At 42.9% G+C, this 18515-nt stretch overlaps 1 protein-coding gene across 1 annotated transcript in view; it reads left to right on the forward strand.

Moving 5' to 3' along the window:
• The window catches only part of ICAM5 (intercellular adhesion molecule 5), a 38263-nt gene that overhangs the window by 15740 nt on the left and 4008 nt on the right, over window positions 1-18515 (forward strand). Inside the window, exons 5-11 of the mRNA XM_089486259.1 lie at window positions 1262-1540; window positions 8629-8871; window positions 10351-10593; window positions 10805-11047; window positions 11801-12040; window positions 14828-15070; window positions 17926-18189. Of these exons, the coding sequence (XP_089342385.1) occupies window positions 1262-1540; window positions 8629-8871; window positions 10351-10593; window positions 10805-11047; window positions 11801-12040; window positions 14828-15070; window positions 17926-18189 (1755 nt within the window). The remainder of the gene's footprint in view (window positions 1-1261; window positions 1541-8628; window positions 8872-10350; window positions 10594-10804; window positions 11048-11800; window positions 12041-14827; window positions 15071-17925; window positions 18190-18515) is intronic.

Below are 18515 nucleotides of genomic sequence, written 5' to 3' on the forward strand. Positions count from 1 at the left end.
TGGGGGAACAAGTTAGTATTTTGGTCCTCCAGAGAGCAGAACACAAACCAATGGGCTCAGATGGCAAGAAAAGAGATTCCACCTAAACGTTAGCTGCCACAGTGCAAAGAGCGGAGAAGGAGTTTAGAGCTGTATGTTCAGAGTGTTACCTTCCATGTGCATGATGCAGGACCTCAGATGCTGTTCCCTGTGCATAAATATTGCCTTCCCCCACCCCGGAAAAAGCATGTGCATGAATTAAGTTTACCAAAATAGTATCTAAGTGTGAATAGCCATGACAACTGTGAAGAAAAAACAAGTATTTGATGACCAACCATGAAATACTGAGACCAGACACAAGTATTTAGGTTGAATAAAGACCACTTTATTTTTAATCTTTTTAGTAAAAAACAAAAAGAACAGAAGATAAAACAAACACACACACACACACATTATCTCAAAATACCTTTTTATATAAATAGTGGACTGCAAAAGCTGACAGTACAACACATATACTTTACATCCTTCAGTTCCACTGCTGTGATTCTCTTCAAATCATTTAATCATTTTTACTTCCTTCCACCGCAGTGCTGGTTATTTCATAACATTTACATTTCCCCTTCCCATATTCTGTTCATATCAACTATTACCCCACACATCTATCCTGAAATTTTCTAAATTTTTACCATTTTGATCCTGAGTTTTATCATGCAAGTTGACTTACTGTATATACTCATGTATAAGTCTATAAATTTTAGTCAAAAAATTGATCCAAAGAAACCTAAGTTGACTTATCCATGAGTCAATGTAAGTACTATATTGATCCAAAGAAACCTAAGTTGACTTATCCACGGGTCAAAGTAAGTACTAACTCCTATATAAAAAGGAACCATCCCCTGGTGAAAGGCAAGAGCGTAATCTGTCCTGAAAGCAATAATGCCTTCTACTGTCCCATCCATCCACCCTTTGGCATTGTTTTGTCCTTTACATCCTTTGTTAAATGACTCTAAGTTTTACCCTCAACTTATCCATGTGTCATATTAGAATCCACAATTCTGGACCCAATTTATATATGAGGTCAATTTATAGTCGAGTATATACGGTAATCGCATGCATATATAAACCTACAGACATGTTCATATATATCGGACTTATGAAATATTTCTAGTTATCTATCTATCTATCTATCTATCTATCTATCTATCTATCTATCATCTATCTATCTATCTTTTAATGTTTTGAGATGCTGTAGGAATAACCATCAACTTTATGCTAACTGCAGGTTTTCTTCAGCCTTCCCTGGAGGTCCACCCGTCCCAAATCCTTGCAAACAACCCTGTGACCATTACCTGCAATTCTTCAACTACTCAGCCGCTCACCATTTCTCTTCAAAGCAAAAATGCTTCAGGGAGGATCTTGGCATCCAGTAACCAGCTCCCTCTGCAATTCACCTTGATAGCTCAGGAGGAAGATGATGGAAGGGAATTTGGATGTGAAGTGGAACTGACAATAGGTGGTGACACTATCATTAAGCGGACATCTGCCAATCTTACTGTCTTCTGTGAGTACAGAACCTCCTTTCTGGTAACACTGTTTTAAATTTTACATACAGACATACATATAGATATAGATGTATATACTACATAAGGTATAATGTATGTGCTACCTCTATGCACCTAGATCCTTTAAGTAGCAATGTACTGACTTTTAAAAAGCCCGGAAAGTCCAGAAAGCAAAGTACCAGTCTGGGATGCATTCCCAAGATACACTTTTTAAAAAATTGAATGAGACTGGGAATGATCCAGTACAATCCAGCATCTGAGGAAGTAGACTTAAATCTCTGAAATCTTACGCTACCACCTTCTTTCTCCTAGTTAGTCTCAAAGATCCTACAAGATCTCTTTGCATACCGATCCAGACTAACCCAGTTATGTCTTTTAATTCTCCCGGTGAAGTAAGATTCAAGTGACTTTTCTATGTGGAATGGAGAAGGAGGCACCATTTTTATCCTTTTCCTCAGGCAGCAAAATGTCTTGGGCTGGGCTTGATTGAGATTGAACTCCATCCCCCAGATGCCCTGACTAAGTTGCTCAATCCTAAAGCTTTATGTCAGACCCAGACACCTGGCAATCCTAGGGCACAAAAAGTCAGGTCCTTGAATGATCCTCATGTCTGTGGAATATTATTAGAGTATGAGGGAAGGGCTCTATGAAGGGAGAGGCCTATTGGAAAGGATTGGCAGGGGATGAATAGCCACTTGGTGGGGCAGAATAACTTGGTTGTGCCTTATGCCAAGATCAAGGCAGGCATGGCTGACAGACATGGTTATAGGATATTTGCATTCCATTGGTGAGGAATAATGGGAATTGTCCAGTAACTTCTCTGAGAGGTACAGGTTTCCCTAGCCCTGTTCTACAGATTAGAAGAATCATTGATTCAAGGATACAATGGGAGGAATATAAACAATAATGTCATGTTGGTAATCATAACCTAATTTTTTGGACGCCTGCTCTATTTTCCATGTTAATGGAACTGTCTAGGCTCCCTTTATGTTTCATGTGGCTTGTATAGAATGTAAACATGTCACTTTTGAGCAACAGATGGAGTTAAAAACAATGGTGAATAATTAGTGGTCTTTGTAGATGAACAAAGTTGTTCTTAAAGAAAAACTGAATGAAATGCAAGTTGTGATTGCTAGCATCTTGGTGGCAGGGATCTATTTTTTTATTATAAAACTATTGCCTGACGGCACTGTATAAAATAATTAAAAAGAACAATTTTTGACCTGTAAAGAAGCATCAAGCAACTAGTTTAGAAATCAGCCCTTTCCTGTGGAAACCAGCCTTCTCCAAACCCAAGAGCCAGTCTCACATAGGGCTAATCCACACAGACACAAATTCCTGTAGATTTTTGCACATTCACATCAATGATTAATTGTCATCACTTTTCTGCACATATTTGCATCTATTCTTCCTCGCTCTACTCAAAGTGCACAGCCATCTGAATCCATGTGAAGCAGATGGCTGGCCGCACATGAAATAATGCACATTTCTGCAGATTTCTGCTAATACCCAGCGAAACCTTTTGCTGCTAAGTTTAAGGAGTTTACACACAAATACACACAAAATTGAGCATCTGTGAATTGTGTGTGGCCAGATTGCATTCTATTTGACCAGAATGAGGAGCATTTTAATCATCTAGAGGAGTCCCGGGTCTTCCATGACACTTCTCCTGTAAGATAATGTGTGCAGAATTTAATAGCCCATGGGAATAAAGGAGACAGCCTCACCTCATTTGCAGCTTGGTGTCTGCCAGGAAAAAACAAGAAAATGTAATTATATGCTGCCTCTGTGTCAAGGACTATGTGAATTAGTACTAGTGGTTAAAAAGGGGGAAGGAAAAGAAGGAGTTCAGATTCCTGAGCTCAGCTTTTGTGTCAAACAGAGAGAAAAGGCAGCAAAGTTGGAATGAAAAAGAAGACAGGGGTTCATTTGGAGACCAGTCTCAGTAGCCAGTGGATGGCATGAGAAGCAGAACAGTGGTGGTCTAAGCATGGTCCTGTCATCACATGCGTGCACGTGTGCACAAACACACACACACCAGCTGGCATCATCATCATCATTTTCACAGTATTCCAGGTTTTACCACCTGGTCTTTTTGGACCAACAGATGTGCTGATTCTGTCCAAGAACCTAGGAATCAGTGAGCTACCATCAGACAAGGTGGCATGTTCCAAACAGTGCTGCTTTTTGTAATTGTCTATTGTGATCCTGTCTTTGGCCATTGCATTCAGATATTTTCTCAGTCCATTTGGAATTGCTCCCAGAGCATCTGCCACTACTGGAACCATTGTTATTTTCTTTCCCCAGAGGTGCTGAATTTCAATTTGTAGGTCTTGATATTTTTTGTCTTCTCTTTTCCCTCTCTTTAGGGCTGAATGCATGAGCAAAATGTCCTGTATTTCCCTCAGCCTGGCATCATTCTGTACAGGCAGTGCAGGCCAATGCCCCCGGCTGGAATTGACCAGACTGAATGCTGATCCAGCATTTCCAGACCAACCCCAGCCCAAAAGACCCTTAGCACAGTCTAAAAAGGCCAGTTGTTTGCAGCAGTGTTTCCTGGATATTCCACTGTAGGCAGACTATACAGCTGTGTACCCCTTACCTGCCGCTGCTGCCATGTTCATTCTGAAGGCCTGTCATAGCTGTGATGTTGGAGGAAGGCACCTGGACATGTGAATGTAGCCAGGCACCCTGTTTCTGCCCTTATGGGCCTCAACAAGGGCCTTCAGAGGGAACATGATGGTGATAGGTAAAGGGCATGGGGCAGCAGCAGCTCCACAGCATGGCAACAAAAGCCTGGAGAAAAGAGCAAGACAGAACCATGGGTGAAATACCATGGAATTGGCCTGTGACATCCTGCCTGTGTGTTTGGGCCTTCAGTCTTAAATTCTGCTGCTTCCAGGGACTGCCATACCTATAATCCAAACTTTCTTTTTCTCAACCAAAGTTATATCTGACACATGATGTTCTAATTGTTTGTCAGTTTGAATCTCAAAATCTCATAGGATATTTACAACACCATTTTGGGCATCTTTCTCAGACTTATTCATTTAAGGAACATAAGGAGGATGAGAAGAATGATGCCATCAGCCCTTGGGAGAAGCAAGGAAACATCCTCCTCCTTACACTCTGATTGGAACCAATCCAGCTGCTTATTGTTAAGAGGAGCTTGATGGGGATAGGGATGGGGGGTCAGACCAGGAAACATTACTTAGGCCTGTTACAGACAGCCAAAATAAAGCTGCTTCGAGTCACAGTGGAGGTATGGTGTTTCAATGATGCATGTGTCCTAAGAGTCCAGAAGTCGCACCAAAGCCACGCTACAGCCCTAAGGACTGGAGCATGGCTTTGGTGTGGCTTCTGGACTCTTAGGACGCATGCATCATTGAAACACCATACCTCCACTGTGACTCGAAGCAGCTTTATTTTGGCTGTCTGTAACAGGCCTTAGTTATGTGTAACTAAGGCTCAGTACACACGGCTGCTCTAGGTGGCTCCTTTTTTGCACCATCATAAGGGCTGTGATGAAGCCCTATGATGCCACGTGTGCTGACAGACATCTGTATGCAGCGCCACAGCTGCGCAGCTGTGGTGCCTGCTTGTGGATGGGCACGTGCACCTGTGACGTCACTAGGGCTGGTCTGGACGCCCAGCCCCATCGAGCCCTAATATCGCCACAAGGTGCCCGTCTGTACCGGGCTTAAGTAATGTTTCTTGGCCTGATCCCCATCATCACCCCTGTTGTGCAACAAGGATTTGCAACATAGGTGCTGCTTCTGATTGTCACAGCCTTGCTCACTGCCAGGAGCAGGTGGAAATGCCATCCTCTTTCCTCCTCAATTGGAAACTGAATGGATATTTTTCACCCAATCCAACTGCTGGCTCTTAAGGTTTGCTGGGGAGGTATTTACATAGTCTTACAGCAAGACTATGCCTGGTGGCGCAGTGGTTAAATGCCTGTACTGCAGCCGTTCACTCGAAACCACAAGGTTGCGAGTTCAAGACCAGCAAAAGGGCCCAAGCTCGACTCAGGCTTGCATCCTTCCGAGGTCGCTAAAATGAGTACCCAGACTGTTGGGGGCAAATTAGCTTACTTGCTAATTAGCTTACTTTCTGTTCACCGCTATGATCTTTGGAATAGCGGTATATAAATAAAACAAAACAAAAACAAAACAAAACAACTAGGTAGTCTGAAGACGTCATCACGCATGGCTTTTAAACCTCCATGAAAGTTGGATAATAGTGGTGTGGTGATACTATTTCACAACACTGCCATCAAAACCCCATCAATAAGCTCTCAGTAGCCCTGGTATAGCACTAGTACTCAGGTGTGGTAAATTACTCCTGTGGCAGTTCTGGAATTGTGTGATCATATTGTGTCAGTGTCTCCTCCTCTCCCCTGTTCCCCCTCCCCTTCACTATTTCAGAACAGCCATGTTTTTTAATTAACTGTCTTTTAAATTTTAATGTTTTATTTTGTTAGCATAACTTCAGAATTGCATAAAAATTCAACTACGGTCATTCCATTGTTTCCGCAGGGATCCGTTCCAGACACCCCCCCACCGAAAACTGAAACTCACCTATAGTCAAGCCCCATTAGCTTGAATGATGGTGTGTGCCCATGGGCACTTGTATGCAAGTGTCATAGGGGCACGCCCCATTTTGTCCCCCTCCATTTGCTCCCTGGGTAGCATGTTGGGTAGGGCAAAGAGCCATGAGGTAGGGTTGATGACAAGGGAAGACGAGAATGTGTGGGACCAGCTATAGCCCAGTTGTGTTAATAAAGGGATGTGCAATAAGGAGTGCTCCCAAATTAGTATGTAGGCACTTTCCTTCATTAATACAACTGCAGCTACAAATCCATAACTCTAGGTTACAAATCCATAACTACAATAATGAATGCTAGCTGTCATCATCCTTATTATCACTATCATTAATATTCAAGGCATTTCTTTATCACATCTCAACCTACCAGGGCATCCCAGGTGAGGCACAATCAATAAAAAATATTCTAAAAATATTAAATAAAGAACCAAAACACAATTTAAAACTATCCACACTCCTCTTTGACATGTTCTATGGCCCTCATCTTCTCCAGACCTCCTAGACTACTTTGTTTTTCTTCTTTTCAGGAAGAAGTGGGTCAGTAGCCAGGAATGGCTGTTCATCTTTTAAGTATCAAAATCAAAAGTTGACTTTCTTTTTTTCTTATTTGTTTGAGATTTTTCTGGCAGTCCATGAATTCCCTGATAGGTCCCAAGGGCAAAAAACTGATCCTTGGACCCACCGGAGTTGCCCACCTCTGGAGTAGTGACACATAGCACATGTGTGTTTTAAAGTGTGGGTGTTTCCAGAGACCGATAGCTAAAGGACCATACTAGAGTTGAAGCTGTGATAATAGCATCCAGACACATATAAAGGCAGGAAGAAGGAAAGGAAATTGGTTTTAGCACAATTAAGGTGCATGTGTGGTGGCCAGAAGTTGGAAGTAACATGTTAAACTGTAAGTGGTGACACTCTTTTGGCAGTACCACCTGCCTAACACTTTCTCCTGCAATAAAGGCAGCTAACAAAGCTCATGGATATCCTCCCCCCCCCCCCCCCAGAAAAGGAACAGAGATTCCAGCTATTAACCCATTTCATTCCAAGTCCTGCAGTATCCTCCACTCTCAAACTAGGGACGGGAGTCATGTGGCCCTCCAGATGTTGGCAGACTGAAGGTCCCAGCAGCCCCAGCCAGACTAGCCTATGGTGAGGGATGCTGAGAATTGCAGTCCCACAACATCTGGTAGGGGTTGTATGATTCCCACCCCTGCTTTAAATCATGCAGGTTGGAGGATTCCTGGACCTGTACCCCCTCAAAGGCCATGTTTGCAAGCTCTGCCTATCTGCTTCAACTTCCTCACTTGGTGGCACATGTGTTAGGTAGGCAATGAAGCATAGTACATGTGACAACCACTTAGAGGCAACTACTACTTATTATCTTGGTTTGGGTTCTGGCCTCTTTATATGATCAAAGACTAATTATGGGTTTGGGATTGCTTTCTGGTTCATCTCAGGTCATCCAATTTCTCTAAGAGAGCAAGGAGGGCAGCGGGATGTATATGCTTTCCCAGATTTTGGTATCTTTCTATTTGCTTGTTTGTTTGAACATTTCAGATCTCTGAAATGGTATATGTTTGTCTATGAAGGGGCCATATTGAAGGGCTCCTTCTGTATAGGTAAATGAAATTATTGGGACAGCTGGGACTTACATTTTCCCTGCCGCTTTTTCTTTTCCGAGGTGCTTCTAGTCTTAAGACCACCAATCCAAAGGTGTTGTGTAACTGTTCTGTCTTCTGCTCCTCGTCCCTGGAATGGCACCAATGTCATTCTGTTAGCGTCATTTTAGGGGCTTTTGGGAAAAGAGCAGGGAGGTCATGGCATCAGCAAGACTTTGTGTGCGGTGGTTTTTAACTTGTAAAACATTTAGGCAAAATGTGGCCTTCCACGTGTGGTTGGATTAAATTGCCCAGCTGTTCTCACCTACAGTCAACAACATCTAGAAGTAGGGACTGCCTGGTGCCCAAACAAGGAATTGTATTGCCCCCAAATATTTGAAATATTTAAAAAAATATTTTAGGGGGACTTGGAGGGATTTCCCCCCTTTCAAGCCAACCAGAATTCTTGGTTTGGTTCCCCATCTCCCCAAAGCCCTTAAGCCTCCCCAAAAGAGTAAAATAGAGGATAAAAGATGTCAAAAAGTTGCCAAATTGGTGGTCAGAAGTGGCATCATATTAGTACCTGAATCAGTGCGCTTAGGGGTCCGCAGGCCTTCATGTAACCCATGGGTTGAGCTTTGCCTCTCTCTATTTTAAAGATAGTCTAACCTTGCTGCCTGAGGAAATTACCTCCCTCTGCATCATATTAGCACCTGAAATATCTTCCTATGTCTTTGTCCATGTCAGGACAACTTCCCTTACAGTCTGCCCAATGATGCCCATAACGTGCCAGACCAGCATTCTCCAATATTAAACCTCCCCCTTTATTTCTTACCTAAAGAGAGAAGAGCCTGAACCAATGTGTATGTTCCCTCTGCACATTGCAGATGTGCCAGAAATGGATGAATCCGCTTGCCCCAGCAACCACACCTGGGTAGAGGGAACATGGCAAATGCTCCAGTGCACACCTAAGGGGAACCCCGAGCCATCTGTGGCTTGCATCAAAGATGGCATTGCTTATGACACGCAAAAGAAGGAGCAGGTCAGCCGGAGTCAGGATGGCATCTACAACTGCACAGCAACAAATGAGTTTGGCTCCAGCACAAAAGTCATCACCATCCATGTGGAATGTAAGTGACATTTCTGTGTCATTACCTGTGAGGGAAACAAGAAGGGATTGCCCATGTGTTACTCTGAGCAGCATTTTCTTGAAAAGTAGCATGATGTGGTTCAGATAGATGGGACAGCCTGTCATGTGCTGATCTCAAGACAGAACAAATTCCAGAAAGCACAATGTGATCAGCATCTTGGACAACTACTTACTCAAATGCAGGCTGAAGGGCTAGAGGTTAAGATACACACTAGTGCAGAAGGGAAGACATTTTGCTTTTTCAATCTGAACTAAGCTCACAGCAGGACTGATCCTGACTGGGGCCAGTGCATTCATGTAAGGGAGCTTATACCTTCCCCCTGCAAAATTTCCCTTCCTCACCCAATCTTTGCCCAGGTATTTTTTAAAAGAAAGAAAAACAACTGAACTGCCCTCAGAAGAGCTCATGCTCTTTTTAGCTTCCATGCCAGGTGTGGTGGTGGGGAGATCTAAAGAAAGGTATAAACCATGCCTGGTGAACTTTATCTAGATCAGTCCCACCATTTATTTGTTTCCGCAGGAACAGAAACATTTATCAGAACCTTATGAACTTAGCATACTATGTGTTTGGCACTGCCTGAGCCCTGAGATATTTTTCAGTCCAAACCACCTCCATCTCACTGGACTCTGTCCTGTTTGGGGAAATGGTTTCTTAAAGCAGGAATGGTCAACAACTTGAGGTTCATGGTGTGTGGACACCTCTCACCAAACCACAGAAGGTGGTACCTCATGACTCACCCCACTCTCTGAACTTTTAAAAATGTTTTAATTTTTAAAACTCAAAATATTCCCCTAGGCTCAAAATGTGAGGCACATGTGCCATACTTTTGCTTGCCCTATCCCCAGTTTTAAGCCCAGGAGAGGCCATTTTAAACCAGAAAGTAAACTAGAAGTCAGTTTTACAGGGGGATAGTTTGAATGTTTAAAACCCCGTTTTCTTTTTAAAGATCAGGGTTGGGGATATCTTAGAGACTCAAAAATGGCTTTAGGGACCATACATAGCCCAGACCCTACTTTCCCCATCTCCGTCTCAAAGGGACAGCTTCTTTATCTAAAGATAAGTGCTTCTATGTCTCTCACCTCCTTCTGTGTATGAGCAAATGCATTGTAATTATGTGCCTTCAAGCCAACTCTGTCTTATGGTGACCCTCTCATCAGGTTTCCTTGGCAAGATTTATTCAGAGGAAGTTTGCCATTGCATTCCTCTTGTTGTTCACGGAGTGTGATTTGCCCAAGTAGATCTCTATGGCTGAGTGGGAATTCGAGCTCTGATCTCCCAGAGTCCTAGTTCAACACTCAAACCACTGCATCCTGCTGCCACTTTAAATCAGTGAAGTCTCACTGCCATGACACACTATATAAAGATCACAGATAGTCCAAGAGGCCTTGTCCCATAAGGTGTATGAGTCTTCTTCCCCAGCCACCACTAAATGTATGGTCCACCTCATTTTTATTGCAGATGGGCCTCAGCTATATGAGTCTGGATGTCCTAGTAACCAAACATGGATGGAAAGTAGCCTACAGAAGCTCTATTGCCAGGCTGATGGCATCCCAGTGCCAGAGGTCTTCTGTGTGAAAGATGGCAAAATGTTTGATACCCAAAGGGTGCAGAATGTCACACAAAGCCATGCTGGCATCTACCAGTGCAATGCTACCAATGCACACGGATCAAGCAGCAAGACAGTCACCATCAAGGTAGAATGTAAGTGCAACTTGCACATGATGTGATGTAGGATATCTGGGCTGATATGGAAATCTCTTTTGCACTGTGGATGCTGGGATATATTCACTGGGGGTGGCAAGTTCTTTTCTCTGACTGCCCCAACTCTAGACGAAATGTGAGTTACTTGGGGCCTATGTGTTTATACATTTCCATTGTAAAACTGGATTCTTTCTTTTAAAAAATCTTCTAGATGAACCTGACATGGATGATTCAAGTTGTCCCTATAACTGGACCTGGACAGTAGGGGCAGAGCAAATGTTCACTTGCTTTGCCTGGGGAAACCCAGAGCCAACTGTGGAATGCACCAAAGATGGCACCAGTTATACTCCTGGGATTCTCCAGATTGTCACCAGAGAATATGCAGGCACTTACCTCTGCACAGCCACAAACAAGCACGGCTCTAGCTCCAGGGCTGTGAACATCCAGGTAGAATGTAAGTAAAGCTCTATATCCCAACTGAGTGGCCGTATTTGGGGCAGTTATTTTGACTGGCTTTTCATGCTGCTGAGTCCAAACTACTGATGGCATTGTGTGTTGTGCTTCCATGAGTATCCAGAAGTGCTTCTTATTTTAGATAATTTTTAAAAACACTTGTTGCAAACACATTCTTATGATTTAGATACTGTTCCTCCTCTTCCTCCCCCACTTTTTCTCCTTCTCAAGGCTTGCTTGGTCACATTTGTCCATATTGCCTCTTGACCAGAAGGTAATGCTGCCCGTACCTCATTCAGAACTTAATCAGTGGGTAGATTTAATGTAGAATGTATAGAATGTATAGCTAGTAACTAGCACAGTGGGTTTTAAATTTTCTAACAGTAGGAAAACATTCAACTCTTGTCGTGTGTGGCATGTTGAACCTCACTGTTGCGTTGCATCAGCCAAGAGTACACACTGTTCTCAGCCTTTGGTTCTTCATATGTTTTAGACTTCACCTCCCAGAACCCTCAAGTAACATCGTAGATAGTCAGGAGAGCTGTGATTTGTAGTCCAACTACATCTGGAGAGCTAAAAGTTGTGAATTCACAACCCTAGAACATGCATCCCAAACCTCCCTATATCTACATGTTCCAATGGAAGGGCAAATTGCCTGCCCTGTTTGATCTTCACAGTGAGGAATACCTGATAAATTTTCACCTCAGCAGCATGGGTAGAAAATCTCATATCACCCTTTCTTTTGATGTTTCAGATAAGCCAGAAATGGATGAATCCAGCTGTCCAAGCAACTGGACCTTGGTGGAAGGAGCATTGCCTACTTTTACCTGTACAGCTGAGGGGGTTCCACCTCCAGAGGTTGTATGTACTAAAGATGGCTTATCCTACCATCTTACTCAAGGGCAAGGGATCCCTCCCTACGGTGGAATCTTCTGGTGCAACGCTACCAACCGACATGGAACTGTGACCAAGACTGTCACAGTTGCAGTTGAAAGTGAGTGTTGATTAAAATCTGGAGCAACAACACCCTGAATCTATCAACCCCTCATTCTAAATTGGTTGAAAGAATCATCATAAGCCTTTCACTGGTTAATCCAAGTGATGGTCCATGTTTTATTGCTTGTGCCCTTTCTTGTCAGGTGAGAGAGAGAGGAAGAGTATTGTTGCTGTTGTGTTGTGCCTTCAAGTCATCTCTGGTTTATGATAACACTCTCATTGGGTTTTCTTGGAAAGATTTATGCAGAGAAGATTTGTAATTCTATTCCTTTTAGGCTGAGAGAGGGTAGCTTGTCTAAGGCCATGCAAACAGTTTCCATGATTGAGCGGTGTTTCAGACTCTGGTTTCCTAAAATCCTCGTCCAACATTCAAATCGTAAGCCCACACTAGCTCTTGAGAATATTGTATTCTGACAGACTTTTTTTCACATTTTAAGGCCCTTTGTTGTGGAAGGAGTGGGATTTTTTACTGAATGCTTTCCCCTCAAAGGTTGTGATTAACATTTCCCCCAATATTCTGATTCCAAATCTCTTTGTATCTCAGCAGTGTAGTTTCTAGTTGTCCAGAGGTGGTAGCCACCAGAACTGGACCCTCTCCCTTCAGAGTTTTTGTCACTGATAGACCTCCTGCACAACTGGAAGCTTTTGCAGGATGAGTAGTGGCAAACCCATGAGTGGATTCACTGTCTTTATGGCAGAGAACCCACCAGCTTCCCCTGGAGTTGTCTCTCAACCTAAGAGGGGCAGGCAAAAGTCAAGATGGCTTGTGCCAACTCCTGACCAGCAGAAATGAATGCTGCCAAACTGATATTAGTCCTAGAATGTATCCTAAATAGAAAGTTAAACTGGAAAAAAATACTGCCCCCCCCCCCCCCAAGTTGGCCAGGTGAAGTTTATTTAGGCTAACAGCACAAAATCTGTACAAAATATGTTATGAGACCAAGGTCACAATCCCACAGGCCCTGCCTGCATGGGTCAAATAAAATGTTCTCCCCCTATTTCCAAGGTGAGTAGTCCTGAAGAGCCCAATCTCCAGTTTTGGTGCAAACTGTCTGGATGATGTCTGATCAGTTCACCAGAAGAACCAGAAGATCTGCTGCAATGCTAGGCAGCTGCTTACGATATGTCCTGCTGTGCCACCCACTGCCACCGCTGCTGCCACACATCTCTTGCTCTGAGGTCAGAACAAGGTACACAGTTATGTGATTGATTCTGGATGCTTGTTCTGACCAATGAGTGAGTGACTTGTTCCAGCAATGGGGACAGTGGGTGTCACAGTGGGACATGTGTGTGATCAGCCACTTGCTGTCACAACAAAGTGTCCAAAGTAGCAGAGAGGCATTGCAGCAACTGGCTGCCCTCAGAGAATTCTGAACCATTCAAGCACCACCTTTGCCCAGCACAGTGTTAAGAATTATGTTATGGTTCCCCACTCCCCAACTTCAGGACTCATGGTTTTGCTGTGACAGCCCTTGAATGGTCATTCTTTGGTTGGTGGGGAGAATTGGAGAGGCATATTGCTATGTCCCACATCCAGAAATAGCCCTAAAACATTTTTGTACTAAGATCTTCTGAGTTCTCAGTGGATGGTGTCATCAAGCTACAATGGGCTATGTGGCATAACCAGATGCCTCTTTGACCTCCCACACTCTCCATCAGCTACAGAATGGCCATTCAGGGGACATGTCACAGCAAAAGCATAAATCCTGGTGGGGCTCTGGTCACTGTAGAGGGTGGAAGAGTAAATCAGCTTCTGTAATGACCAAAAGAAAAAGGGGGAAAAAGAAAGAGAGATTTGTAGGTATATGGTGAATTTACACTTGCGTAGATCACTAGGAAAATGCTGGGCGTTGTGTGTTAGTCATAGAGGATGAATGAAGCATAGCCTCTTCAATAAATCAGGCTTCTGTGATGCTAGTAAGTAATATTTCTTCCTTCTATAGTGATCACATGGAACATATTCCTACTTATGCCAAGAACAGGACTTTGTCTGGTTTTCGTAATTTGGGCTTCCAATTCAATCCATAACAGATAAAAGCATTGATGTATTTCAATTTTTTGTTTGTTTGTTTGTTTTTAAAATGTTTTTAAAATCAAAATTAAAGCACTCCCTAACCACCATGTCTGATTTTGAGAATTAAAGGTTTCATGAAACAATGTGGTCTTGGCTGCCTTTTGGAAGCTCAGGATGTGTCTACATGGGCCATTTAAACTGGTTTGCATTGCCCCCACCACAATCTTGACAACACATGGTTAAATCCTTGATTTGACTGCAGACGTTTTCACGGGGGAAGACCAGTTCCACTTCAAACCTGGACCATCCTTCCCTTTAACCTGCTTAAAACAATTTGCCTTTACTCTGGATCTTCCAGGAAAATCCAGATCACTTTGGAGTGATGCTGGACAACTGTTTACACAGCTTTTTACACAGCACAGCATAGCTGTGCTACCCAACACCAGTTCTGTTGATGTGAGTTGTTTGCTCTGAAGCTACAAGATCCCCAGTCATGTTGGGTACCTCATTTTTCAACCTCAGAGGGAGTAACTCATGCCAGTAGTGGTGGCAGGCAACACAGCAGGATGCATGTGTAGACATCCATGCAACATCATTCTAGAGTGCCCAGGTAATGGGGGGAAGTTGGGGCTACTTTGGGGTTGGAATACTCTGGTAGCAGCCTATACGATTCTGGCCAGAGTAGACCCACCCACAGTCAGGATGGAAACAGCTTGACTCCTCCTGGGAGCATGTTGGACAGTCAACTGTATTTCAATCAATGTGTTTCAGCCAAACCCAAGATGGACGACTCCAACTGCCCAAGCAACCAGACATGGATAGAGGGGACTCTGCAGTCACTGACCTGTGAAGCTAATGGTATTCCAACCCCAATGGTGTTGTGCACCAAACAAGGAGCCATGGAGGAGTTTTACAGTGACAGGAACATCAGCAGGAATGACTCTGGCATCTATCAGTGCAAGGCCAGTAATGGCCACGGGACTGAGAGGAGGATGGTGAATGTGCAAGTGGAATGTGAGTCACAACAGTTCACACATAGCCCCTTACCAGGAAGCCCACTGATGTTTGTGACTGGCTGGGTGGGGAAGTGGCTCTACTTCTATATCATCCCCGATTTTCACTATAGCACCTTCTCATTGTAATTATTGGACTACTCTTTATTGAATGAGGAGAAGAATGAAGGAGGCAAGTCCTCTCAACATGTGATGTCTCCCCAATACACAATTTATTCTCTTCCTATTTGAAAATTGTGTGTGTGATGCAGGCTGATGAAAGGGGAGAAGCAAGTGTACAAATTACTGGGGCCAGTTATCTGGAAAGGTCCTGAGGCCTCATTGTCTCGCATACATTTTTGTCTTCCTCTGTAATATCATTATTACTCAATTGCTTTTACCAATTAAAAATTGGGTACATTATGCTGCCCAACTTAACATCAAATATGGGCTTTCATCGGATGAGCTTAAGGGATGTAAACCAGTTACATTTTTTAAGAGATCAATAAGGGAAGTTGTTATACAAATGGACTTAAAAACAACTTATTTATCCCCATGTGCATCCCTATATTACAAATGTAAAGGAGCTCATGAAAGTGCTGATTATTTTAACAATTTCACATTTGTACAATTACAAAAGGCCTTTAAAGAGTTAAGGCTGAATATGATGGATATTGCCTCTAGAGATGGAAGGCACAGGGGTATTCTCAAAAACAAATGCTCTTGTGTTTGTAGCTGTCCTGAACTAGAGGACCTTATCCATTACATACTATTTTCTCCTTTATACAATCAGCCAAGGGCACAATCTGTGAAATCCCTAGTTGGTGTTGGTCTATGTCAAAGCCCACAGGACATGGCTTGTTATCTCCTAGTGGATAAAGATAAATTTGTCACTTGGCAACTTGCTTTGTTTGCTGTTGCTGCAAAAAAAGATCAGAAAGAAACACCTAGCAGAGATACATATAAACTGTAAAGGGGATAATTACATTTATGTTTTATTTATTTATTTATCTATATTATTTTCATTCTTTAAATTTTAAATTTTGCAAATTGTTTGATGATTATAGGTAGGATATTTAAAGTTTAATGCTTGAGATTATATGATTGATGCTTATATATTTTGTTGTTATCTTGACATCGTTTGATGCAAAGGCCTAATTTTTGACTGACTGACTGACTTAAAAATTGCTTTCGACATCCATGGTAAAACCAGTGAATTTCAAATAAATAATAATGATACACAGTCAGCTGGGGAGGCCCTCCTGACAATAAACTCACCAGGGCCTGAACCTGCAGAGGAATCAGCACAATAAAAAGGGCACTTTTATGTGAGTTTGCAGAGGTTTTATGGCTCTCTTTCCTCTACCAAAAAAAGAACTACCTGTAGATCTCTTTGCTGTGCTCCTTCTGTGTCTCTCCTATTGGGGGCAAATTTTGTCAGTTGCCATTAAGTTGGCTTCAACTTGTGGCAACCCGATGAATGTGGACTTCCAAGACACCACATAGTCTGTAGCCCTGTTCTGATCTTGCAAACTCAAGACTATGGCTTCCTTGATTGAGTCCATCCACCTGTAATGTTTTTCCTACTGCCTCCCACTTTACCACGCATTATAATCTTTTCCAATGAATCACACCATTTCATGATATGTCCAAAGTGCAATGACCTCAGTTTCATTATTCTGGGTGAATGCAGGGTTGATTTGCTATAGAGTCCATTTATTGGCCATTTCAGCAGTCCACCACATCTGTAGAGTCCTCCTCTGGCACCCCATTTCAAATGAGTTTATTCAAATGCCATCCTTCAAATGATGGTGGTACTCACCCTTGGGAATCATGTTGATTGGAATTAGCACATTTGGGCTTAGCAGCATGTCATTTGGTGGTAGAGCTTGAAATCATGGAAACAGACAAGAGACAAAGGAGAATATTTGTACAATAGTTGATGATATCATAAAAAAGGCATTATTATGGTTATGGGTCACTCATGGACTCAGTCCAGGCAGCATTTAAGGGTGAAGGGAAGCCATTGTCATCTGTGATTCTGCCCTTCCCTCTGTAGTTCTAATAAGGAAGAGGCTATTGTTGGGATTTTTCAGATGATAAGTAGATGAAACCCAATGATATTTTCATTTATGCCTTTCCAGATTAGACCAGATAAGACATTAGTGTAATCAGTCCAGACACTACTGAATAGCTGGTAACTATAAACCTCAGCTTGCTATCAGCTGTCACGTTTTATATTCCATCAAAAGGAGAGCCACTGAAAGGCAAAGAAGGAGCATTGTATTGTGATAAGACATGACATCAGGCTTTCTCTGCTGTGATGCACCAGTTGTGGAAAACCTTCCTTTTAGATGCCAATTAGTGCCAACACTGGTGTCATTCTGATGCCAAGTAAAAGCATGTGATTTTGCTAGAGGTTTTGAAGCCAAGTCGATCTACTTCAAATCTGCAACCTTGTATGGTTTTCAGTTGTTCTAATTGGTTTTGAACTGTTTACTTTTAATTTGTAAAATTGTTTCACTTGGTTTTAGACTACTTAAATTACTATTTAAAATTGTTCTAATTGATTTTAATTGTACATCACGCTAAGATCCTTGACTATAGAGTGGAAGACAAATATTTTCATAGAAGCCTAGTGTGGGAAGGGACTCCAAAGGCCATGTAGTCTAACCCCTTCCTCTTCAGGAATATAGAACTAACAAGTGATGGCCATCCAACTTTTCTTTCAAGGAGACCCTGCCGTTCTCCAAGCCAGTCCATTGTAATAAAATAAAATAAAACAAAATAAAAATCAGAGGAAAACAGGGAGGAGAGGACCCTTCTCTTGGATTTGCTGGTGACTGAAGCCACCTTTTCTTCTTCTTTTCTTTCCAGACAGGCCTGCAATCTCCATTCTGGCTGTCAATGCTTCTTTGCCCATCAGAAGGGGAGAAAACTTCACAATCACCTGCCATGCAGATGGGTACCCAGCTGCCAGCTATGCCTGGCAGGTCCCTCAAGCCCCCAACCTCAACTATGTTGGCAACAACAGCACAGTGACTGTGGTTGGAGCACATGGACAGAACAGTGGTGTGTATGAGTGCATAGCTAGCAACAAACATGGACAGCAGCACAGCCAGGTGGAAATCCACGTGGAAGGTAAGGCCCCAGAGGAAGAAGGTTTTTGAAATATAGAAGTTTATCAGACGTGAGTTTTTGGCGATTTTTCCTGCCTATCGCGCAATGTTAGCATCACCAACGTTGCGCAATAATGTGAAAGTGCGATGTTCTTCCAGATGCCATTCATTTCTATGGGAGCCCCTTGCGCAACGCTCCCGTAGTTTAAGCGTCATTCCTCCCCTTTTTGGGCATTGCGGGCAAAAGTGGAAGCCAGGCCATGGTCTCCCGTTATCTTGCGAAATGTGTTGCGAAATGGTTTGGTGTGGTAGGCAGCAGTGCAACGCAATGCTAAAGTTACTGATTGC

Source organism: Sceloporus occidentalis, unplaced genomic scaffold, assembly GCF_023333645.1.
Source record: "Sceloporus occidentalis isolate IW3139 unplaced genomic scaffold, rSceOcc1.0.p SCAF_1, whole genome shotgun sequence".
Classification (NCBI taxonomy): Eukaryota; Metazoa; Chordata; class Lepidosauria; order Squamata; family Phrynosomatidae; genus Sceloporus; species Sceloporus occidentalis.